The sequence below is a fragment of the Meleagris gallopavo genome, chromosome 6, assembly GCF_905368555.1.
Source record: "Meleagris gallopavo chromosome 6, MGAL_WU_HG_1.1, whole genome shotgun sequence".
Taxonomy (NCBI): Eukaryota; Metazoa; Chordata; class Aves; order Galliformes; family Phasianidae; genus Meleagris; species Meleagris gallopavo.
In genome coordinates, this window is record NC_139409.1 from 42,306,084 (window position 1) to 42,333,181 (window position 27,098).

A 27,098-nucleotide genomic window follows, 5' to 3' on the forward strand; every position below is an offset into this window, starting at 1 on the left:
CTCTTTTTAAAAACAGCTAAGCAAAAAGCATCATGCACAGGAAGCAGAGTGGGTAGGGCAGTCTGCTCTTAAAAATAACTTCTCTCTCCCACACAGCAATAATTTTGATTTTAAAAAATAAAACCAAAATAATAATTCTCCAGTTTACAAAGATGTTCTTTCTTCTACACACCTGCTCTCATCTTTAGTACAATAGCGATAAAGAAATGAAACTACAGTTACAAATGTAAAAGAATGTATGTTTGGTATTACAATGAGCTAATGAACAATATAGGGGTCATGTCTTTATTTCAGACATCTCACACCGGTAAAACTAGGAGACTTACCACATTCTAAGGTTAAAATATATTTTTCTTGGCTAAAAAATGAGTTTCTGAAAACTGGTTGCTCACTTCTATTTAAATGATAATTGTCTTCACGTAATAGAGAAGGATAGCTCTAATAAAATACAAAGCTATACTCCAAGAGCACAACTGTAAGAACCTTAAGTTAGTTTGGCATATTACATCCTTTTTTTCTCACCTAGAAAACATAAAAACATATCATTCTAATTATTTAAATGAGAATGTACAGTCAAGAAAGAAAGGGCAAGATAGCAACAAAAGGGAAAGAAAGCAAGATTACCTCAGCTAAGGTAATTCTTGTAAATTTCAGGTTTTCCAAACAATAAAGCATAGTAGGTCAAGGATGTTGAGTACAGAGTATGTATGAGGTAGGAACATACAGGAAACCAATTACCACTGATTAATGAAAAGAATTACCACATACAGGAGACCAATTAATACTAGTTAGTGAAAAGAATTACCACTTGATTGTATTTGCATGCCAGGACCTACTATAGGGCTACTCTGAATTTACTTAATTGGAATCTTGCATTAAATGCGGATCTCTACAGCACAGTATTACTTTGCTATATATCAGAATCCACTTTGCTACACAGTAATCATCTGAAGTCCTACATATTCTCTATGCAGGGAATAGATCGTTGCTTGTGCAAGAGCTGGTTCCAGTCTGTGCTAATGACAAATTACCGTATAGCAGTGAGATTTGCAATGTGCTCACAGTCAGATTCTGACTATTCGCTTCTATTATGTGAAGAAACAAGAATCTGTTCCGTTACTTTTATACTGTGAAGTTTTACAGACATTATAAGGAGTAAGAATTCAAGCATAGCTACTGTTACCATATCCGAAGTCAAGACAGGCTTTTGTGATACTATCTGACATGTACAAAAGATCAAAAGGAAATGTTCCCTCTCAACAGGAACAGTTTATGCTCAGCTGGACTCATATTTTCTGAAGATCATTCTCTAAGATTGATACTCTTTTGTAACAAGGTGCAGAATGAGAAAAATATCACCTTTCCCTGGGATGAACTCCCTCTGAAAGACTTCCTTCAGACTGCTATTTCCATGCAGCAGTCTATGACTCGGTAAGATATATAAATGGGAAGCTCCATAAATGGCTTCAGGAGTGTAGGTGTAAGCAGCCAGCTTCTCTCCCGATACTTCACCATTAACCTGAAAAAGAATCAAAAATGTCCCAGGTGTTTTCTTCTCCATTAGAAGTACAGTGGTTTTAAATTTCCCTTCCTACTTCTGCAAATAACTAATTTACAATACCCTATAGAAATATGCAATTCTAAACAACAAAGCCAGACACATTCCTACTACATGGCGTTTCCAGAATCAAATTCTGACAAAATTTACTTCTAAGACATTGAGAATGTTGCTTTTATAATTTATTTAAATATAAGTAAAATAAACATTGTAAAATCGTGTGTAATATTTCATGGTACTATTGAGCCAGACTCAATCCCTGATTAAGTCTTTCTATTCACTTTTAATGTATACCCCCTGTTTCTGACAAATGGCAATGGCCAAGCTCACCTAAATGAGATGCTGCTTCTGAAATTTAAAGAGAATTTTAGACTTTCTCAGCTTCTAGGCTTTCTACTACACTTCTTTGATGAAGTCCATGTTGCAACTCGTACAGGAAAAGATTTATAAAAGCTGGAAAAGGTGGCACTACGTTAAAGCAACTGGACACAGAATGTGAGTGATAAACCCTGAGGGCTGCTTAAAAATCACTGCACTCATATGTTCCATGTGAATTAACTGTGGAGTGTATGGTGGTCTCAGAAGGAGATTCTTCTACAGCAGGTTTTGATGCACATTTTCAGAAATAATTGATAAAAATACAACTTAGTAGCTGGCGTGTATTTTTGTACTAATACAGACAGTTTTCATCCAATTTTTCAGCTGAACACACAAATGCTTTCCTAAGCAAGACAACAAGAAATATCACTTCAACAAACGTTCTTCAGGAATCAGTGCAGGTCTGGGCATGAGCATATAATATTATCCTTTTGTAGGTTTCAAGGTTTTTATGTCTGAAAATCCATCCCATCATGCGTTTCAGGGGTTGTATTCAATATAGCCAAGACAGCAGTATTGAAATTTCTGACTCACCTTCAGCAAGAAGTCAAGAGAGCATCCAACACAATCACCTATCCAATTTGCTTGCATTTCTTTTATACCATACCACTCAGGGAGGTCAGACAAAGCATCAAACATAGCCTGATGCAATAAAAGAAAAAAATATGATGTTCAGCTCTTACAAGCATGCAAATTAAGATTATGGGTTTAATTATAACTAACAGAAAAACAATGCAGTGCTGGTAAAAGACAAGAAGAGATATTTTTATACTGACTCAAATTAATCTCTTTCAGAGAAAAACTAACATGGCACACGTGAGAGGTACAATGTGTCCAACAGATATCCTATTGTTACTAAAAGAGGATATGACTTTGAACAGACTGAACCTCAAACACAGAACCCTTGAGTGAAAATAGACACAGAAAATATTCCTAATGGGTGTAAATTGTAAGAACTGTGAGCAACCTAATTAGCTGAACACAACTACAGATACATAAGATATGTGCTTGCAGGTATAATGGCTACAAATGGATTAGTTGTTCAAGACAACAAGAGATGGCAGTCAGAAAAAAGACATTTATACATCCTAAAATTTTCAAGCTCTGACTTAAAATGGCAAGATGTTTTCCAGCTATCTATCCACTTTTAAATACTTTTTACTCATCTTTTCTTGAGCACAGTAGGCTCTGAAACTGAGGAGGATCTTCAGGATGATGTGATGTTGTACAAATAAGAAATCAAGCCATAATAATAAGGATTTACATTACATTCAAAATATGGCTATATTAGAACAGCTTTGAAATACAGAGTAGAGAAAATGAAAAGTTGGCTCCTTTGTTCGCTAGAATGTTCCACAGCCAGACCTGTAAAGTCTGTGACCATCTGCACTCAGCAAATACAGATCCATACATTCACGTGCTTTCTAATATACGGTATGGAAGCATGATGAACTACTCCAACTAGTACTTGCCTAAAGAATTTGAGCCAGTATGTTTTTAGGAAAAGAAATCCATAGAAAATCAAAGAAGAGGTACAAAGGGTTGGATAACTTAAAGTTCATCTCAATTTTCACTTCAAAGCACTTGAAATTTTTGTTATGAATACTCCATAAATGTCCCAAATCTTTCCTTCGGCAGAAGTACAGCCAGAGGCATGAGTCACTAGGACAGATGGTAGATATGTTGAACAATTACAGTTAAAATCTCAGAATAAGGCAACATGTTGAGGATTTTTTTCATTAGTTGTGACTCCAACATCAAACATACATGCTCTTTATTGTCTCATTAACAGCTAGCAACCCACAAAGATGGACACTACGTACTACATGCTGCTCAAATTAAATTGTTGGAAGGAGGATAATTAGAGAATATAAAATTCATATTAGTAAAATGAGATGCATAAAAGATGTTAAAAGGATTGCATTCTAGTTAATACTCTGTTGCATACCCATCACTCAAAGTAAAATAAAGGACATATGCTTCATAAAACATACTATTACATCATCATTTGGGATTAATATAGCTTTCTACATCCTTAAGAATCAAATTCCTTCTCTGATGGTTTATAAATAAAAGTATGGTAAAGTTTTGGAAGGTTTTTAATCACACAGTAACCTTAATGAGCTTTAGTTCACAATTGCAAGTGTACTGAATGACAAAGATTGCCTAAATCTCCTTATTTCATTAATTTCAAGGTCCCAGAGACAACTGAGATTTATTTGCTGCGAATAATCCATGTATAAATATATCTGCCAAACAATAAGAAATATCTGGTTATATATACTATACTTGGAGACATTCTTCGGAAGAACTTTATGCAATTTAGAAAGTATGAAATTGGGCCAATACACAGAACTGGTTGGACACACTAAGCAGACTTTTATAAAATCTCTACTTGGATATCCTTCCTAATCTACATTTCATTTTTGCTGGCAGACACGCTGAAGTGTGCATGTGCTCTACTGAAGCTGTATGGTCTATAATTGTTTGCCAGAAAAACTGCCTGGATTTTTCACTGTAGGATTATTACATCAAGATCCTTAATACCACTGTGTTAACCATTTTAACTCTATTTAGCAAGCCTGATTAGAAGCTATAGGCTATAGTTTGCCTGAGCCCAATTATTCTCTTCATAATGCATTTCTGTTCTTCAAGGCTCCTACATCTTCAAGAAAGACTGACTTAGGTACTGGAGAAGCTGAAGGTAAACTAACGCTCCACAGGACTATTTTATTCTTTCTAAGCAACTAGAAAATTCTGGTGTAGCTATAAGATGAAAGTCAACCAGTACAGATGATCAGAGTCATAAAATCAAGAGAAGCTCGCTGTGAATTCATCATGGATAATGGTGGCCAAGTCTAAAACTAGAAATAAGGCATCCTATCCTGAATGTAGATAACCAATTTCACATACCCCACTGTTAGGTCAGTTGAAGATTTATTGAGAAACAACTTTTAGCTGTTTAGTAATCTTCAGACAAAAGAGAAAACACTAAATCAAACAATAGAAATGTTTTATAATTTCCCAAGAGTATCTAATTTCCTAAAAGTTCCCCTGCTCGTAGTTCAAAAAGGGTGAATTCTGATCAGCACCTAAAAAATTCACTTTCTAACTCTGGGAAATAAAAATTTCAGTGTGAGCAATGCCTTCCATTAATTTCATACTGAATAAGAGTATTTAAGAGTATTCCAGCTTCTCTGTGGTAATAAATGCAATAAAATGAAACACTAGATATAAACTTTAAAGCTAAAAATTTACTATGCTTTCAGTGAATTCACTCTAATGAAGTTTCACAAATTCACTTCTTAACTGAAGCTTCTTAAATGAACAGTAAAAAAATGTCATAGAAGGTTTAATTTCAAAAGCACTTAATTAAATAGCAAAACAAAACTGTCTTTTACTAAACAAAATTAAAATTAAAAGCAGAAGCATTTTTTTCTAAGGAAAAGTAGGAAAAAATTAAAGATGTCTGGATTAAAACAAAATTATTCACTTCATTCGACCAAGTTCCCAAAAGAGCTTTTCCAAATATAAACTAAAGATTACACAGAATCATTTAATAAAATGCAATATACTAACTAAAGTACAGGAAATTAAATTTAAGATGCCCACTACTTTATTTTGCATTCTCTTGCACGGTTCCAGTTGTGATTATATGGTACAGCTTCTGTTGGTAGTTTTAAATCTCTTCTTGTTCTGTTTTTTTTTGGTTGGTGGTGTTGGGTTTTTTTAGTTGGTTGTTTTCTTTCTATCTTCAGTAGTTACTCTCTGTAATGTCATAGGTCACTCTCAACTCTTACTTCCCAGGTGTGAAGTATAGTGAAAACATATATAAAGGAGTAATAACACAGATACTATGTTTGATTCCAGTCCTCCCTTCTGCATGTCTGAACTGTCAGCAGTTTTTCTCTTATATAATCCATGGTCAACAAACATCTCTGGTTTGACTACATGTAGCTGAGACAAATAACTGACATCTCAAATACCAAAAATAAGGCCAGGGTTCTCTTCTACAGTTCTTCTCAGCCTCACTGTAGCAATGCCTAAGTGAAAACATTCTCTTTCCAGCACAGCAAAGTGTATCTTTGGGGGGAAAAAAAAAGAATAAATGATTCTGTAAATATAAAAGCTCTTTAAAAGAATTGCTATCATTTTTAGTAGTACTTAGCTCTTACTGTTTGCATTAATCTCATACCAAAAGGAAATTAAATTCATATTACTGTAGCACTATGTGATACGCTGCATTTGTACTAGAGTGAAAGCACAGCCTGGCCCAGAAATCCACACAACACTTTCCTGTCTTGCCAAGCAAACAAAACAGGTGTCATTTCTTTATTAACGAAGCACTAAGAGATGGAGCTCTTGGTCCCTGGCCAAGAGAGCTCTCAGCATGACTAAAGGGGAAGAGTTTCAAAGCAAGTTTTATCAAGCCCATTCTGATAGAAGTAGAAAACTGTGAGCCAGACTCCAAGTACAGGAAGTGAAAAATCACACATCCAGCATGAAGAACTAAGGAGCCAGCATTCCTCATCACGATGAGGCATTACCTCTCACTGTGAAATGCAAAGTACTGACAATATTCTTAACATTCTAAAATGCAGTACTTCAGTTTCATTACAGGGTAAAAAAGTAACCATTTTAATAACACAGGAAAAAAACAAAAAGCAAGAAAATCAAGTAAAAGACTATTATGTAAAAATTCAAATTATATTCAGACCAAAGAGGCTGTCAGATGAAGTGGTAACAGAAAAAAAAAAAAAGCTGGAAAAGAACTAATAGATCTTCTGGTGTTATACACTTACAGAAAGTGAGAAGGATTTGTCTCTACAGGCCTGCACAAATTGAATAATGAAGAAAAGACTGCTGTATGGCAACTATAAAAATTTAGGCAGAAATTTATAGGCCTTGTCTATTTTCCCCAGTATTTAAACTATCTTCATGCTGTGCAAAATGGGAGAAGATTGAAGGCAAAACATGAAGTTTCAAAGTTGCTCCTACTTTATTTATTTATTTTTAGTATTCTCTAGTTATTTCAATCATTCAATTTTTTAAATTGCTTTTGAAAATTCCAGAAATTTTGGTAAAATATAAAAAGATGCATTGTATGCAATTAATTTTGGAAGAACAGGTGCAATGCAAACACTGACCCCACAAGTTCTGATTTGTGGACTACGCTGACTGTGCTTTAAAGAAATCACCACCACAGTAATAACAATTTACAGATACACAGGGAACATGCTAACATTTCCAGATCGATTTTTCCAATGAATCTGCCTACAGATTCAGCTGGGTAACCATAGCAACTAAATGTTTTAGCTTAAAACATTTTAAACGCACAGACAACAATTTGAATAATAATGCCATCGCAGTTAAGGCATTGTAATTTTATCAAAGAAGTCTGTCAAAAGGAAAAAAGGACAAATAAAACGTCCTTTGAAAATCCATCCAAGCCGCTAGACCTTTTTAGATCTAAAATTTAAAGATTTAAAAAATGGGTCACGATTACTCTGTAACTTTAGGTAACTAAAATACTTCCTGCTAAATGTTTAAAGAATGGTCAGTACTTACGCCCTTTGAAAAAAAACCACACTGCCAATGGTACGTTATGTGACTAAATGCTGCTTTGTCTGTTTGCACTTTTTGTTTCAAAGAAGGACTAGGAACAGGTGCGGAAAAAATAAAGAATTCAAAGCAAATCCACAGAAGGTGGTTCCTTTGGACGCAACAGGAATCTAAGATACTGTGTGCATATAAATTAAACACAGACTACTGCAAGCACAGAAAATGATTTCACCACCCATCACTGATCAGGTAGTGCCTTGTTGCTACCTGAGTAGTAAATAAAGCATGCAGATGAAGACTAATGTTCACAGAATTTATTTTTATTAAGGTTGGGAGACAGAGGGAAAAAAAACAGGAAAGACAAATGGGTGAAAGAGAAACACAGATGGCTAGAAAGATCATCAATACGCAATATAAATAGGTTGTATAGTTACATCAAGATAATTTGTGGATGCTCCAAATAGAAAATAAATTGGAGGCATCCATATCATTCACTTACTATTGCTAGCTGGTAATTTGCATGAAGAACTAAAGAATAACAGACTCATTAAATATATTTTAAATGGATCCCTGTCTACAAAAAATGGTTACAGTATAAAGACTTATATTTTCCTCTAATCCATAAGGGTAAGGTGTCACATACCAGAAATAAAGCATTTTTCAATGTGCTGTCTCACTGTGTTAAGTTAAAGAAAATCCAGGGATAACTTCTGGAACAAACAAGTGCTTTGCAGAGAGCCTTGCTGCAGGAAAAGGTCAAGAAAGGTGGAGCTTTCTGGCATTTGGTCCTAAATTTCTGTAAACTTTTCTAAAGGAATAGTAGTCACCACTGCAGGTGCAAGCTAAAGGTGAGCAGAGTCACCTCATGGCTCTGCCATGAGGTACCAAAACCACATTAAAGCATCACTGGAGAAAGAGGAAGGGGAAAGTAGTGCACACTAAAAAATTACTAACCGTCTGAATCCAAAAGTAACTAACGTGGAGAACAAATACAAATCTTCCCCCAGAGGTGCAAGGATTAAATTGCTGTCTGCTAATCTCTTTGCATCTCCCATTTTAAAATTTCAGAATAAAAAGTAGTGAAACTTCTGTAGATACAACTCACTGAAAGCCTGATCCACTTAGCCCCACATTACTAGCTTTACAAAAAGATAGTAAGAACATCTTACAGAAGGAACAAATCTTTGCTGTGTCAATGAATTTGTTCAAGCTGTGAGATATAGGAAATACAGGGGCAGGTGAGTACTGATAGGAATTCTGGCAGCATGGCTCAAAGATCTAGAGGCTAGTCTACTGACAGAAATTGTAGGTCTTCAGATCAGAATGATCTGGACATCATCAATCTGGAACCGCCTTGCTTTAGCCTTATGGTCACTCTGAAAAGAAGCAGAAATGCACAGAGGTATACCAAACAATTGGAAAAGAAATGGGAAATGAAGATCTCAAGCCCAGACAAAGTCTAGAAGGCTGAATTTCTATTTCTGCATTGGTTTTTGTTTTTTGTTCTTTGAGACAAAAAGATTAACCATAGAAAATGACTAGTCCCATTAAAGATAATCTTTATAATGTCCTCTCAGATTTCCCTCTTACAGCAGCATGGCATATTAAGTACGACAAGTAATCATCACAATCTCAGGCCAGCTTGTATAAAAACGCTTTCTGTTATTGCAGTATGCTGGAGTATGAAGGCTCACTTCAGGTTCCTGAAAATAACTGCAGGAAAGTTACTATATACATATTAATTCTGAGCTCCAAACAACTGAAGGGAAAAAAAAAAAAAAGGGGGAAATGATTCTATAAAGAACCTGCTATTTTTCTAAAGAGGTATATTCATTGATAAACTGTCAGGTAAAGATCAAAAACTATTTGTTCTACTCATTTATGATTAGAAGCATATGTACCCAGAGTTTCTGAACATTAAAAAAAAGGAAGTTGTACTGGTAGTAGTTCTCATCCATGATGTAAGCCAAGTAAATCACTTTACGCAGATGAGTGCCTTCAGGAACAACAAAGACAACAAATAACGCCCCCATCAGAAGTGAAGGTATTCTCATCACTAATGTTATCATCCTAAAATCATTTAGGTGTTAAAAATGTTTAGCTTTAGTTTAGGACTAGTCATATAAAAGCCCCTTGAAAAGTACTTGGAGTGACTACTGTAAGGAATAAGTGTGTGGAAAGTTGAGTTTTGGGGAAAATTAGTCAATGTATTCAGATAGAGGAGTCAAAGTCATAGCATATAAAATCTGTGATACGGCATTCTCTCTTGAGATGCTACTGTGAAGCTTCCTGGTTATGTCAGTGTGGACACACTGTCTCTAAGAGACTGAAGTATCTCGTCAGTGATAGCTCAGAGACCGTCTTCCTCACATGGGCAATCTCCAGTTGCAGTTTGCAGTTCACAGGCCATTCAGAAGGTAAGACACAATGTACCATATTAGCTAGTCATTTGCAACTTGAAAGAAAAAAATAAGTAATAAAAACCAAAATTTCTTTATCTTAATCTTCTGAGCTGTGAAACCCATCTAATATCAGTTATTGGATAAAAAAAAAAATTCCCCTGAACAACCAAATGTACAAAACCCTTGCCAAAAGAAACAGAGTGAGACTGTTTAAAGTGTGCCAGGACCATGCAAAAAAATGGAAAAGTGAGTGAAGAGGAAAATCCAAACCACCTGCTAGTAACTGGCAGCATCTGTCATTACACTGAGAAGCAGTAGTACATGAAGGCAATGCTTGCCAAAGCACTTGAGCTGAGAGCAGGATGGCATAATTCATTGACTTATTTGTATGAACTACAGAATATTAATCAAGCACAGAACAAACTTTTGGGAAGCTTTATAGAGATCCATAGAATACTCACTGTCCTCTAGATTAATGCTTAAAGGTTTGGTGGAGGTTGACCCAAACATTTATCCCTAAATAAGAAATAGAAGCACCTCTCACTCATGATGAGATGTTAAGCAGCTTTTCTGCACCATAACCCTCTATCTTCTAATAGGTAGGGCATATAGTAGTCTCTCGAGATGTTTTGCAGGGAGGTAAATGGTTGTGGATATTAAAGGTCCTTAGCTTTTAGTAAAGCCTACTTACTGGATAATGAAATCTGGAAGACCTGATCATTCACTGAGCTTATGTCTTATCTACAATTGTATTTCTTAACTTAGAGACTAAAGCAAAAAGGTAGATCTTCCTCCCTAGAGAAGGGTGGATGAGCGAAAGGTAATAATCCTGTAAACCAAAAGTGTTTTAAGGTTACTGAAAGGTTTCCACTTCAAGGTTGAGTTCTTTTTAGCAGAAATTTAAGGCTGATTCACCTCTCTCAGTGGGAAATAAAAGTCCAGTAATTTGGTCAAGCAGGGATGCAACCCAGAAATATCAGTCATTACTTTCTATAACTTCTATAAAGACAACAGACAAAAAATGTATTTGTCAGAGTAGAAACTCTGGAGAACTTCCAGCCTCAAACTGAGGCAAACAGTAAGTTGGGGCAGACCCTGAAACATGACAGTGATCATGAAATCTGACAAAAAGAGCACTAATAAAGAGCTCAGAACCTTGTGATCATTTTGTGATTGTGCAGACATGTTCAATTTTTCCTTCAACTACAGCAATTGTTCCCCCCTTACTGCCAGAACAATCAGAAAAAGTACATCTCAACTATCCTCTTTGCACATAGAGAATCAATGGATCAGGCATGAAATCTAAGGTTTTCTCTTGATTATGAACGGACTCGACATGCATTCTTCCTAAAAGATGGTAGAATTTAGGTCTCTTAAATATGGAGCTTTATTAAAGATTAATTTTTAATATTTTATTGGATATAACTTGCTCAATCTATACTTGAGGTCCCAAAACACAGAGCACTCGAATGGAATAAAGTTTTCATCCAGATAAAAGAGGAAGTTGACACTTTTTTTTTTTTAAGAACTCATAAATGTGGAAGATATGCTGTACGTTGCAGTCCAAATTTGAGCTCACAACAAAAAACACACATGAAAAGGGACAAATCACATATATTATTATATAATTACATATTATGCAAACATGTAGACATAAAAGACCACATTCAGCTTAATAAATATTTCTGGGAAAAGAGTCATCTCCTTAAATGCTACCATAAATTCCAAAAGCAGTATCCTCATACCTTTGCATACGCAGTAGTTTTAATGAACCATTGTTTGAGGTACTTCTGTTCCACTTTTGCTCCCGAACGCCATGAACAACCATTGTCATCCACCTGTTCATTAGCTAGAACGGTTTGATCTACTGGATCCCAATTGACCAAGGCCTGAAATCATTTCAGGAAAAAAATATTTTAAGCAGCTATTTCAAAAACAGACTCTTACTTTTTAGATAACTAAGGATTATCCAGAAACATTTTTTGGGCTCCTATTTTCTACACTTTTATAACATCCATTTGCATCAGAAATACAGATTCAAGTGAGCATATTTTGAATGTTCAAAAGAAAAAAGCAGTTTGCAGCATTTGCCTGGTTTGATAGCTAAGTGTTCCAATTTCCAATACTGCAAATTACAGTTTGATGCTTAAAAGTTGTCCACCACTAATCCAAAGGTGTTGAGAGTGAGACTGAAGGGGATAGATGACTGAGGATATACAACATGAGAGGAGATTGTCACACAGAAGTATTATATTGAAGTGAAAGACTTGTTATTTTCCACACATTTCTTGTCAGTTGTGTGAATTACTTTTGCCATCATCTTTCCTACCAGTTACCAACACAAATGTATTAAAGAAAATTTAAAGTGAAATGAATACTAGTGTTGTATTCAGACACGGTGGGGAGGGAGTAAAGGCAAAACCTCCCCCTCGCAGTACTAAGCAAGTTAGCTGATCATTTATGATAAAGGGTGTAAGATCACACACAAAAATCCAGAGACTGTAACAGTCATTCCAGAAGTAGCATCAATGACAGACACTAACTAGAAAAAATGAACAGATAGAAGTGATGGTCTATTAAATTGAGTTTTACTACTATTTGAACAAAATCAAAGTTAAATCAGCTTAAATAAAAAGCACTACACATTATTTAAAATGTTTACATTCTTTGGGTACTGGGAGAACTTACTATCTCAACCTATCCACATTCTCTGCTTTTGTATTATTCACATTTCATCCATCACTGACGACCTTCTGAAATGTCAGTTTCCAAACTGATAATGCTTAATTGTAGTTATGCTGTGTATTCTTAGAAAAAGTAAATACAACAATCACTTTACAAGCATTTTGGTGAGCACAGAAACAAAAACAGATGTACAGACCCTATCTTTCTGAGGAATGCTGTTGCTATTTTTGTTATCAGTATAGCTTACACTCATTTACACAAAATTCATTATGAAAGAAAGAATTAAAGTCATTTTTTTATAAAAATGAAGTCATCTTCAAATCAAGCTTGAATGAATTCAACATATCACTGGAATTTGAATTTGTCTACCTTCGATCTGTTTCCTATCAATAACATTATACAGTCTTTACAATAGCCTTCAAAAAGTTTATTGGGAAATTATAAGTGATCAATATATTCTGCTATTGTAGACCTATTTTATAACTTTCAGAACACAAGCTTTTTTTCAGTAATGATGCAACACATTATGAAGTTGGCTTTAAAGTTACAATCTTATTCATAAAGATCTAAAAAATATCATGCTAAGTTAAAATAACATCAGGAAGTAATAAAATGTCAGCTGCATGAGGTAATATCAGCATTTGCTTGTATTAAGTTGGTTATGACTAATAGTTGAAAAAAAAAAAAAGCTTTTGTTTTGATATTAGGTAAACTTGTGATAACTCTGGAAATTAACCAAACTGATTTATGCAAGTATAATTATTTAGCATGACATATTCTCATGATTCATAATAGCAAAATTTATCTAGAGAGATAATCCAAAGCATAAAGCAAATACACATGTAAGAAATGCACAGCTGAATGGTCTTACCATGAACTTTTAGGCTTGCATTTTGGTCCTTCCATCTCTCAGAGCCTTCTGACTAATATTCAAAACCTGGATATTAAATTAAAACCTTAGATCCTACTTGTACTTCACAGAGGCAACTTTGTGAAAACAACAGCCTCAAATGGTAGCTCCAGGAAGTACCTAGATTTCACCAATGCAACGAGAGCACAGCGTGAGAGTGCACATCTCACACAACTTATTTACATCTGCTCTCTACACCAGGTCACAAGCTTTTAAGATAGAATTCATCTCATCTAACCTCAGATGTCAGAACCCCAGACAGCATAAGTATCATCTCCAGGTTTGGTGACTATGGTACTGGACTGCAGGTACCTAATCAAAATAATCAATACAGTCTAGACAGCAATTCATCTCAAATGAAATGAGACACACTTGGCCAAGACAATAATCTCTACAGTATATTGATCAGATCTGTACTGTAGGAAGAAGGAGAGTATTTTGCTGTGGTGAATTAAGACACACAGTCTCCAGAAGCTGCAGCACCCAGACAGGCATCGTTAACTCTCACTAAGTCCAGCTCCCAGACACGCTGAACCTGTTTCCCAGCCAGAGCAATTTCTTGCCAGGCACGCATACTCCTGGAGTGCTAACCACACTAACACTTGACACGTATCATTCTTATCTCCATAGTAAGGCTATGAATTATCTCCTCACGCCTAAAAGAAATTGTAAAACAGGAGGCTTCAAGCTGTGCAAAAGTACTGCCTAATGTATATTGCAGGTATGCTGAGGACACAGAATGATGTATGATTCAAGGACACATGACAGCTTGAAGAGACCAAGGGTTACGGGCTATATCTCTGCCATCTGTTTTCTGCCAAAAAGCTACCGGTTTATATTCAACAGAGATTACATCCCCTACAGGTTGGCAGATACTGATTTTAAGTCCTCAAAGCACATCCAATCACTGGTACTCAAACACCACCAAAAACCCTCAACAACGGGAGCCTGCATGGAAAACTGCTTTTGTGTATCTCCTAAAGAAGCTGCAAGCCTTGAGCTTTTCAGATTCACCTCAAAACATATATATCTATAGATAAAAGAATGTAAATCCTAGCTTTTTGATAACAAACTTATTTTTATTACAAAAAAAAAAAAAAAAGTAAAGGAAAATACAGAACAAAAACAACCAAAGAACAATAAAAAGAACCAAAACAACCAAACTCTGCATGCTAGGCCACACCAAACATTCAATCTTCTTGCTAGCTGCCATTTAGGATCTCTTAATATATCTTGTTGACAGAAATAGGAAAAATGGATCAGGAATACCTCATCTTTCCAAGTGCAACATTTCATCATCAACCTCTATCTCTGGGTTTGTAGCATAACTGGATTACATCCTCGATTATATCCTGTAGGATTTTCTGGTTCCCATACAATACAGTGGAAACTTGAAAGCTAATTTATTAGTTCCCACTTTAGGTTAGGAGCATTCACTAAATTGTAGCTTTGTTTAGATGCAGCTCTGTGGTTCAGGTATTCTGGCACTGAGTTTCTTTGGCTAGATAATTCTTCAGAATGCTAATTTAGCACCTTTGTTTCAGCTCCTGCTTAAAGGTTAACTGAACTCTTCTCTTTTGAGGTAATCTCATGTCATTTATAAAAATAATATAAAGTCCAGAATTTGTTAATGTACTTCCAGCTGAAAAGCAGCCGTAATAGTCTTACAGCACCTAGTATTTCTGTAATATGTTACAGGTCACAAACAGGGTTCAGGAATTAGATGGTTAGACACAATGTCCTATTATTCTATCCAATTCTATCAGTTCTGAGACAGCATCACAGTACTGTAATACAGTCAAATAATCTCACTGCTGAAGAGACTCTTCACGATCCCATTATCTTTTACATCTTTGGAAGAGGGAAGTTAAGACCTAGAAAATTCTGTACTGAAGCCAGAAAATCAACTAATGGTAGCTAGGTTCTGATCCTGCATTTCAGTGTAAACATTTCTGGTTTGACATGCTCTAATACCCATTCATGTTCATTACACACAAAATTCATTATATTCTGGCGTGATTTGAAACCAAACAGAGCACCATAAATATCTAATCACTTAATGAATGCAAACGGATGATCCAGAAATGCATCCAGAAGTACTGATCTAATAAGTGACTAGAGCTAATGCAGCACGAAATATCACAGGCCAAAGTTTGTACCTACCTCTTTTTGATACACTATCCCAGATTCAAAAAGCTTAAGAAAGAGGTATTGCGTCCATTTGTAGTATTCTGGTAAACAAGTGGTTACTTCCTGTAGAAATGAGAAAAAGAAAAAAAAAACCTGAAGCTATTCTTAGTATCTTCTTGGAGCATTTCAATTTAAGCAATTAACTCAGCAATGTATAGCAGATGCCAAACAGAAAACAAAATGCATTTCTGGATAATGTTTATTATGAGTGCTGTTCACCTGTACACAAAACCAGAGAACATGGGCCTTGGGCAGCTTTGACACTGCACAGCAAAGTTTACTTGTTGACACGGAATAAAAGAACACTGTAATATCAATGCTGATAGATAGGAGAGCACTAGAATGGAACTGACCACAGCTGACAGAAGAGGGAAACAGCCAAATTAGGAAGGAAAAAAAAAGCAGAGCTATTCAAGAAGTCATCTCAGGCATGACGGCTTTTTCTCTGTTAAATACTGAAAAGCATGAAGAGCCACTGTTGGCTGTTCAGAGACAGCTCAGAGCTGGCTATGGAGAGAGCAGAGCAGTCTGCAGCTGAACTGGTGCCTGTAGAGGACAGAACAGCGCTGAGGAAGTGAGGCGCTGACAGGAGATAACGCTGGGCTGACAGGCAGAGACCAGGGGGTAAGACTCCAAACTTCAAGATGGAAGAGTTGTGAAGGGTATCTCACAAGAAGTCACAAGTGTAAGAGAGAAATAAAGACAGATAAAAATAAATGACAGCATAAAAGAAGAGGAGTGGGCATTGAGGAAACAGCATGTAAAAATATCATAGAGATTTTTTAAGTTGCCGACATTTCTCAAGTTTGTTGTAAATATTAATAACTAAAACAATCTACTGACCAACACTTACAAAGCAACAAAATGCATTTCAAATAAGCACAAGTACACAAAGCTCACTAAAGCAAGATGTGATTAGTGACTCAATGCTGTCTATATGAATGCAGTGCTTTACAGGTGCCATGGACACGCCATGTGCTTTCACCCACGTACTTTAAAGTTTGGTCAAAGTGAAAATGTAATTCATGTAATTCAGCACTGAAGTTCTAATTGCCTCTTAAATATGCAGCAATAAACAAAACACATTTTTCCTGTCAACACCTTTTCTGTTTAATTTGTGCTTCTGTAAAGAAGAAATATTTTGACAAATTTTGACTCATTGGCACTTACTGAAGTTGAAGATAACTCCTATACTGAACCTCAAAGCAACAGGAATATACCTTGATGTCAGGCTTACAGGGTTTTCAGAATGCCAGCTAAGTGCAAACTGAGTACATTTATCAACAAATTTATCAACGAACAGTACAGTATCTTTCACCTAGGCTTTCCCATCATCTAAGCATCCCACCACTGTGACAGATGACATCAGCAATAGTCTCTGTGGCTCAAATGACATCTGAGACACCCTAGTATAAAAATTTCACCATTTCTACAACTTTATATTCCAGTGCTGAAATGCTGCTTTGAACAATTAATATGACCTTTGAGTAGATATGCCTCAAAAGTGAGTTGAAGAGGCTTTCCAGACCAGAGAGAGACACTTAGTGGCAAGTTCTCAGCACAGCACGTGAAGGCTTAGCCATAAAAACCAGCTGCTTGATTAAACCCTGCTCTCTGCACTTAAAAAAATAAAAAATCTAGCTTATTCCTATTCAACTACACATTATCCATTTGATCATATGTACATGTACACACACACGTGAATGTTATGCACACATTTTGCCTCTGCAAAGTTAGTTCTGTCAGTGTGACGCTGCTCAGGCAAGGGAGTTTCATCTCTTAATACCAGAAATCTAAAAGAACAGAGACCATTCCTTGCAGTACAACGTAAGGTTATGTGAGCAACAGGTAAACAGAAAAGACAACCAAAGTGAGACGAACTGAGCTTTGTCCTTCTGGTCCTGGCTGGCAGATGTGCGTAAGAGATGGCATTTCTCAGGCTGAGGTACACAGAATCACAACTCCATGCTGTCTCACAAGTTGTAACTGATCCACATTTTAGAAAGGAATGCAGCAGAAATACATCACTGAAGTTAATTTGCAGTCTGGTCACTGCAAAATATCCAAAGGTCCAAACTGATCACTCAAACTCATCGCTTATTTAAATCTATAGCTATGAAGTCTCGAAGCAACAGATGTTGGTTGAGAAAGAGAAATGATGACACTGCCAAGCAATATGAACAAGCATTTATGTGACTGCTGCTGATGACAAGTCAGCAACCTCCTTACAACCTAGGAATGTCTTTTATGTTTTTCTCCTACAGTTTATCACATCAAGATGTACAGTGAAAAATATTTTTTCCATGTATTTGGATTTTGATTAAAGAAATAATGTCTGGTAAAAAGCTTCCAGTTGGCTGCCATCATCCTTAAGTTCAAGCGACTGGTAAAGCTTCTATTTAAGCTTCATAGGCATGACCAACATTTGCAATGCATTAACAGAATTGATCCAACTGAGAAATGCAGAGAAGGTTTTGTATAAGGGCTTTACAAAACAGCATGATGGGATCAATCCAGCCTTTTAAAAAGATGTCTGTGAGCTGAGCACTAGCAAAACAACACGCATTTATAATCCTGTATCATAAAGCAGATCTGTGAATATATATAAAAAGGATATTAGCACATTTATTCCGAAGATGAAATATGCACTAAAACCCAGAGCCCTTCTTACAAATATGAAATATATTTGTAATATAATTGCATGTGCTCTTCAGAGATCTGTGTCAGATTTAGTGGCAACCCATCACCTGAGAAGGTACCACAAAACCACAAAGGGGAGTGATGGCATCTCCCCCCTCCTTCCCACCCATTTGCTCTTTTTCTCCTGTCAGTTTACTAACTAAAATATGTATCTGCTGCTGTCGCTAAAGCTGATCTTTACCATGCTTATTGTTACTTCTCCTTCACCCAACACGAATGATAAATTAAAACAAACCACCTTTAAAAGTGGCCTGCTTCCAAGATCAGCAGATAGTGCCACGGTACACTGAGAAGGACATATATCCCCACACCAACAACTACCTTGCTTAATCCTGTTCTGTCAGCACAGCAATCTGTCCCAGACAGTGTGAGGAAGGGGTCAGTGTTACAAGCTGCTATCAACATGCAGATACAAAGGTATATTTCTTTTCACAAATAAATTCTCAGCTACAGACTAACTCGCATTCTCACTCTATGGTGACAGCAGTGAAACTCCATAAGCACCTGGTTCACGTTAAGGTGAACGAATCAATCACCGGGGAGAACCCGATACAAAACTGCAGCTGTCAAACAATGGTAAAGCCAGCAGGACAGAATTTTCAATAAAGAAAACCAGGTTCTGCATGGCAAATTTTTGTCATTAATAAAGTTGTTCAAATGCCCTGTCTTAAAATTCATTATTTGTTCTAAATCTGCCACATTCTTACAACTGTTTTGTAGCTAAAGAAAAAGGTTATATCTTCAAGTGACTTCCACAGCTATTATTTTTTTAATATAACTAATATTTACAGACTACATAGGAGTGTTTATTTGCCATAAGATCCACTTGTTTGCGGATCACAAAACCAGAGATAATTAATTTCCTCATTTATTACTAATCATTTTGTTTCTAGCACTTACACTATACTGAAGACAGCCGTGTTACACTTGACTAAAAAGACAATAAGGAGAAAAACTGAAATGAATTTTTTCAAGATCTATCTGGGAAGATTAAACATCCTTAATCCCTCATTTTTCTGTTTTGGTATTAAATGGGCATATATCACCTAACTGCAAGTATAATTATTTAATTATTGGACATTTAGAGTTCAATTGAATGACATTTCTAAATTCATTTGAATATTTGTATTTCAAAGGCCCTCAGTGTCATGCATTATTAGCTACAAACATTGTGCAGTTCTTACATTTTAGAGCACAAATATCTATCCTACAAAAAAAAAAAGTAGCCTTATATCAACGGCACCTTTTTCTATTCAATCACAAGTAGGACAACTGATTATCAGTGAGAGGTGGATAAGAGGAAAATCTAACATTTAAATCCCTGTCTGCTGTTACATTTCTATGTGTGCTCGGGCAGAACGACAGCTTCAAAACAAAACAGAAAAATGTTTGAACAATGAGAATTTACCAAAGGTTTCTTCTTTTAAAATGCACGGTGCAGAAGGGCAGCGTTGATCATAGTGGAAAATGCTGGCAGTACAAGCTGCCTTTGAGGAGGAAGTTATATAAAACAGTGGTAAACCAGTGAATGAACAGTAACGTGCTTTCAGCCTGATGGCACTGCTGGGCAAAAGAAAGGGAAAGTCACACGCTCTCTGCCCCTTGGTGCTGATGGTATGAATCTTCAACAATTGCACTTAATCATTCTTCAGAAACTAATCTTTAGAAGAAGTGACAGGCAGTTTGCACTGCTGCCTGGGATGGTATTCTGGAGAAATTTGATCACCAGGAAACACAAAATTGTTGTTGACTTAAAAACAAAACAAAAATGGTTTTTATTTTCCAAGTACTTTAATGTCTCTCAAAGACATTTTTTTCCATCCTCAAACTGCATCTTTTTAAACTTGGATCTGCAGGTTCACAATAGAAACGTTCTCTCTCTCTTCTTCAGCTTTTATTATTTTAAATCTTTCTCCTGAATAACACTGTTTTCAAAAAAATTATTATTTGACACACTTAAAATATCTACATTTCAGGGAAATAATGTCAGAGCAATATTAGTATTCAAGCCTTCTCTAAAGCAAAGTACTTACAGAGCTTTTTTAATGCATTTAATTACATTGTAGTTTGCTTACATTTTCTGTTTAGCAGAAAAATTTCCAAGTGCCTTTGTAACCTGGCTTTCTGAAATAATCTCACAAGTTTTTATGCTGCCTTTGTTGAGCTTTGCTGGTTAAGTAATTTCACTGACTGCGACGGCATACAAATCAAAATGAGAAAGAGAGAACAATGAGAAGAAACAGACGGATAACAAGAAATTTCTATTATCCAGGAGAGCTGGGATTTGCTCACAGTAATTTTACCAAGCAAAAAAATTAAAACTAGGCTTCATACTCCTAGACAGAACTTTCTTGAACACCAGACATGACTTTGTAAACAGTCAGCTTCCTCAGCACAGCTCCACGCACTGAATATTCCAAATGCACTCTTTATTCCTTTCTCATCTTTTTTCTCCCCAACATTTGTAAAATGTACTTAAGTTTTTGCCCACATTATCTCAGCTGGCCATAATGCCAATACAGCTATTACAAAATTTCCATGCTTTACAAAGACAATTCACCCCACACTTAAATAGGGACCTAAGGTAGGAGAATGTGTTTCCTCTAGCAGGTACTTGCTAGGTACTATGCTTGAACAGAATGAAGGAGCACACTGGAAAAAGACCGATTGAATTTGATTAAACACCAACTCCTGTTTTGTACAACAGTCTCAGTTAATTAGACTAACTCATATCAAAGATGTTTTTCTCTCATTTTTCATAGGAGTCACTAACACTGTTGGGTTTGTTTGCAATGTCACAGTATTTTGCAAGCCACTGATTTACTGCCAGACAAGTATAGAATAATAATAAGAAAATATTCCTTACCTCAAGGAGCTCACTTTTAAGGTAAGTACCTGCACAGCACGGTGCACTGCTGTGCAAAGATGCTCGAGTTAGCCCAGCAGCAGTACAGCTGAGACAGTAAGATGCTCTGCTCAGTTTAATTAGCCTTGCAGAGAAGCAGGCTTTAGCAGCCTGGACAATACACTGCTGTAACTTAAGCCATTCCTTTCCAAAGACATTCTTTGACCTGGTTTAAACATCTGTGCATTTAATTTAATGTAATAGTGTACTATAATACAATGTACAATAGGTATGTTTCAGGCATCATACATTTTTTGCCTTGATTAAACATCTCTCTGTTTCTAATAGTTACCATCCCGGTCACTCTCACTGCAGTTAATAAGGCAAGCTTTCTAGGTAAAATAAAACTTAGTTAAAGAGTAAAAATGCAGACATTTCATTGTGTTTCAAAGAACACAGTTCAGTTGTTTTAAAAACTCATCTTTCAAAAACACAGACTACGTGCCTCTGGAGCATTCTGAATTATTTTAATTATACAACTGTTAAAAATGAATTTACTTGTACAGTATTAATGCCCATTCCAAATATATTCAGAGGCTTCTGAAAGCTCATTAACTATAACATGCTTTGCTAGGAAAGTGGAGGTAGGTCTCAAAGAACAGACACGAGGATGACAAATGAGCTTTCCTTGCACACCTATACTTCCTGACATGGTTTTCATTACTATCAGTTCTCCACCTCTTCTTCAGAACATAAGGGTTACACAAAGGTCTGTATACACCAGTGAACTTCCCAAGTTTCTTGAAAGGCACTCTAGGATATCCAGCTCCTGTGTGTTCCATATGCACTGATACACACACACAGGACTTCGCTGTTTTGTGCTATTGTTGTACTACACATAAAGAAAACCTCTGAGATAATAACACTTCAAAATTTAAAAAAATAATTGTCAAGAATGTGTGAAGTGAACCTTCGACAAAAAAGAATTCTTTTCAGAGCAACTTTTGTTACCAAGAAAACTAAAATCTTAATGAAAATGCTCTTACTGAACACCCTGCCATATATAAGATATGACAAAGTATTATTTCATTTTAATGTAGAAACACACAAAAGAAAAAACAACTTCACCTTCTCAATTAACAACAACAGATGGCAGGTTTCATACTGCACAGAAAATTAATCCTTTTCCTTTTCAGAGCTACAAAACTGTAATAAAAATTCAAGATTAGCATCTCCATCAGGCTATTCAGAATCATATTAAGGTGATAAGTAACGATTATTGCTAAGAATATAAAGTTAGCGACTGCGGCTGATTCACCAGTTAATGCAATAACCCTACTATGATTGCTTCAAAAATTAATTTCTTTCATTTTTATCTTGAAAGTGAGATTAGCTATGTCTGGTTGTGGTGGTAAGGTTTTTAAGGTGAACGTCTGACTCTCAAGCATTAGTGTTTTAAATAGAATTTCTGGCTTCCAAAGTGGCCATGATATGGACAACAGTGAAAATGCAGGATTGTCCTTCACGTTTCAAAGAACATAATCAAACTCACATTTTAAGGCACTAGCTTTAAACCACTGACTATACTATAAAACATACGCACTGAAAGAAGCACTCCTCCAAAAAATTACATATACACCTTAACAGAAGTATTCTGCTTCATAAACATCTGTTTAGACCATTAAACTCCTAACAAAGAAAATTGCTACTCTGAAAGCACGAAAAAAGTGGAGAAATATCCAAATGTAAACACAAAGTGAACCTGAAATCACATTAAAGATTCTCCTACAGTTCGAGATAATGTCAATATAACAAAGGTGACAAGTTTGATAAGAAGTATCACAGAAGGTCTGTTTACCACTTTAATCAAATGCAATTTTACAGCTTACAGCAACAACCTAACCTGCTCACTTTCAAGGCTTCTATGTTGTCACGTTCAAAATCTTAAAGTTTCAGATCTTGCAGTATTCCATCACAATAAAATAAAACAGCATACTCTAGAAAAGAAAATCTTACCCTTTCCCAAGTGAAAGACAGACCTAGTGCATCAAATTGTTCCCTCATGTGTTGAATATTACTGCAAAAAGAAAAAAGAGAAGTATTCACTTACAATTACTCATATCATGTGACTGCATTTAACATCAGGTGCCTGTAAAATTCTGAGAAACCAGAAGTACCAGTTAACATCTACACACTATTATCTCACTACCTATCAAGTACAAGAAACTGTCAGAATATTCATCTTAAATAATAATTTTAAAAATCACTATTCTGGTATGTATCCTGGTTCCATTTCAATGGCTGTGTATACAATTATTCTGTACATATTTGGATGCAGGTTTCAGATATACCCAACGATTCCTTTCTGTACAACACATCTTCTGTCTGGTATTGCTAGGAGTGCAGAGCTCTACTTAAACCTGAAAAGGTTTCCCAGAAGAGTAATATCAATACAATCAAACAAGAAAATCTTACAGTCACAAGTTCCAATAGGAGAAATTGTACCTTCAGTAATACTGCTTACAGTAAATTCCCACTCAAACTGTACCTACTTAAAAATATCAAATTCCAGGGTATTCTCACAAAGCTTCTGCCTCAACCCTGATTTCTGCTAATAGAGGCTTCTTTATGTTTCATTTAAGCAAATCCATCTTCAACAGTTTTTTTCCCTGACTTCGAGAACGTAAGGAGTAATAATCAATCGAAGCTCATTTTTAAGTCACCTCTTCAGAACATGATGATGATCTGAATTTCACTCCTGAATCAAGCAAGCTGAGATGTAAATGATGTTCCCCCTTTCAAAGAAGTGTCAGCCTCTGTTCTACGGATGGCTAAAACGTGTCCCATATTACAGCTCCACATACACCTGTCATGTCTGCTGCAGGCTTCAGAAACATTTAGGACAGGAGACAGTGGATAAGATAGATGCACTGACAAGAGTAGTCAGAATTTATCCTGCCTGTACGATGAACCAATTTCCTTCCTTTGTAAAATCACACATGCAAAAAAAAAAAAAAAAAAAAAAAAAAAAAAAAAAAAAAAAAAAGCTACAGAAATTATTTTCTTGCTTGGATGTTATAATCAGTCCAATGCTGATGTGCTAACTTGTCTCAATTGTGATAATATTGCTAGTTAACTCATAGACAACTATTCTTTCCTCTCAATTGTGATAATATTGCTAGTTAACTCATAGACAACTATTCTTTCCAGTACTAAATTTTAAAGGCAATATTTTACTTCCCCTATGAAATATCTTGCACGTATAACTACTAGCCAAATTGGTTTAAACATATGAAACAACAACAAAAAAGACACAAGCAGGGTCCTGCCACGTGTTTCCATGTGATCCTGCTTGGATGAAGCAAGCTGAGCTGACAGGGCAGCCAACTATTGCCCAGTCTCTGCCCCACAGGCTCACCATTTTTCTGTTGAGCCCATTCAGCTCACTTATGCAGCAGAATGGCTTTCTTCTAAGCAGTTTAACAAGATGTCCTGAGTACCAAAGCTAATACAACAGGTGAGGAGGGAGCATGTGGCATGTGGCAGTGAGGACCTTTTTGTAGTCAGCAATACACATGTCAGCCTAGTTCTCTCTGGACTACAAACTTCAATCTTTGTGCCTCATTTGTCATGTAAATACAGATCACAGTAATGCTTCTTCTGGTGAAGACTCTGACAAGATAATAGAGTTAAAAATGAGCCATTTGGATATAATAGATACATCGATTTTTAAAGCTTAGCTACAGCAGGCTTATTAAATGAAGGCAGAAATCATCAGCTTACCCACCATACTCTTCAGAAAAATAATAAGCTCCTGTAACAAAAGCAGTGTATTTGTCCAAAGCAAGACACACTGGTAGCAGATTTTTTGCTGAGAGGCTGGGCAACGTTTCCACATAGCCACAGGTTTCTAATTTCCTTTTTGCTAACTTCACATACAGTATAACTGATGTCTCACAACACACTGTGCACAGTGGCTTTCCAGGCTTGGTCAACAAATGAAATCAATGGTTTGGTTTTCATTTTCTTTCTTTTTCTTGGTGGCAACAGATATTTTCATACCAAGCCAACAAGAAGGAAATTTAGAAAATTGAGCACAAATGACACAGAACTTGTATGCACTGAATTACATGCATTTTCCTTAAGCTAATTCAATTGCCACCATATTTTAGTAGGAAAAGCAGCAAACGATCTTAACCAAGAATCAGAAGCATGCAAGAACTTAACAGAAACAGCATTATCTCAAGGTCTGTTCTGGGCTAGGGTAGAGTTAACTTTCTTCCTAGAAGCTGGTATGGTGCTGTGTTTTGAATTTAGGATGAGAATAATTTTGATAACGTGACATTTTAGTCATTGCTGAGCAGCACTTGCACTGAGACAAAGTGCTTCCAGCTTCTTGTGCTGCCCAGTGAGGGGCTGGGGAATGCACAGGAGCTGGGAGGGGCAGAGCCAGCACAGCTGACCCACACAGGCCAAAGGGATGTCCCATACTCTGTGGTGTTGTGCTGAACAGTAAAACAAGGGGGACTTGGTTGGCAGGGGCTGCTGCTTGGGCTGGTGGTAAGTAACTATACTGCATGTCATAGCTTTATTTATTCTTTTTGTCCTCTTTCTTTTCTATCCCTCCTTACTAAATTGATTTTCTCTCAACGCACAAGTTCCTGTTCCTTCCAGTTTTCACTCCAACCAGGTGGGGGACAGGGGAAGGGAGGGATGCAGAATGAGCAAACAGCTGTGTTGTGCTTCGCTGTGTGCAGGGATAAGCCACAATGAGGTGCAAAAATATACCACAGCTTCAGGAATGCACCTAGAGCACAACAAACAACTTCACTTGAAAAACTAGTTTCTAAGCCTCATACAACAACAAATTCTGAGGTCTAAAGCACAAAACTTTCTCAAAATTTTTCAGCAATAACGGCTGCTTATCATTTTTAAAGACTCAGTCTCAAATGAGAAAATTAACTTCTCACAGTACTGAAAAATGCCAGTGAACCTAACCATGTAGTTCATTCTTAACTGTGTATTCCATACTAAGATTTAACTCACTTTAACAGAATCCTGATTGATTTCTTATTCACCACTTTAGACATTTGGGAAATGTCACTTTTCCAATATTGTAGCTGTTTACAAGTAATTGAGAAGGAAGCCCTGAAAATCATCTTGACACATCAAGCTTTTGAAATTGAGTCACCTGCACACTTCTACAAAACAACAGCAAATTAGCCTTCTTCTTCCTATACTGCATTTCTTCTATGCTGTTTTTGCTCTGTTTTGTTTCTTTCTGGGCTCCACAGTCCAGATTTTTACACTACCAATATTCATTAAAAATCACCTTTGTGTCCAGCTTGCGGGGTGAAGACCATGCTCAATTGCTGCATTTTCTGCTGGTAAACCAAATGCGTCCCATCCCATTGGATTTAGCACCTGCCAGCAAAAAATGAAAAACACAATCTTATGCAACCTTCTGGAATGACATTAGCAACACACACAAGCCTCAAAATAACCAACCATGGTTTGCATTTTAGCATTTGCTTTATCTGAATTGAACTTCTTCAAAGCATGCCCACGAGGGCTACGTCTGTTTTAAGTGATGAATATGAAACAAACTCGCTATGAACAATTTGCTGTTAGAGGGGGCTCATGGTATTATGCAACAAATCCTCAAGACTATTTCAATACCGAGTTGGCAGTGACAAAAATCAAACCTTTGTAATTTGTGTGGTGGTCAAAATTAGCAGCGGATGTTACAGCTAAGCAGAATCAAACATTCACCTCACAGAAGGAAAAGAAGAAAGCAAGCAAAATTATTTAAACTAAGGGTTTTATAACTATCCCTGATGTGCAGACTACTAATTGTTTCTCCTTTTG

The 27,098-nt window shown here is 36.2% G+C and overlaps 1 protein-coding gene across 1 annotated transcript in view; it reads right to left on the minus strand.

Moving 5' to 3' along the window:
- LARS2 (leucyl-tRNA synthetase 2, mitochondrial) overlaps positions 1-27,098 on the minus strand; it is an 81,387-nt gene that overhangs the window by 41,036 nt on the left and 13,253 nt on the right. Inside the window, exons 4-9 of the mRNA XM_019616578.3 lie at positions 26,563-26,654; positions 23,247-23,307; positions 15,659-15,748; positions 11,646-11,789; positions 2,471-2,578; positions 1,360-1,519 (exon numbers count right to left, since the gene is read on the minus strand). Of these exons, the coding sequence (XP_019472123.1) occupies positions 1,360-1,519; positions 2,471-2,578; positions 11,646-11,789; positions 15,659-15,748; positions 23,247-23,307; positions 26,563-26,654 (655 nt within the window). The remainder of the gene's footprint in view (positions 1-1,359; positions 1,520-2,470; positions 2,579-11,645; positions 11,790-15,658; positions 15,749-23,246; positions 23,308-26,562; positions 26,655-27,098) is intronic.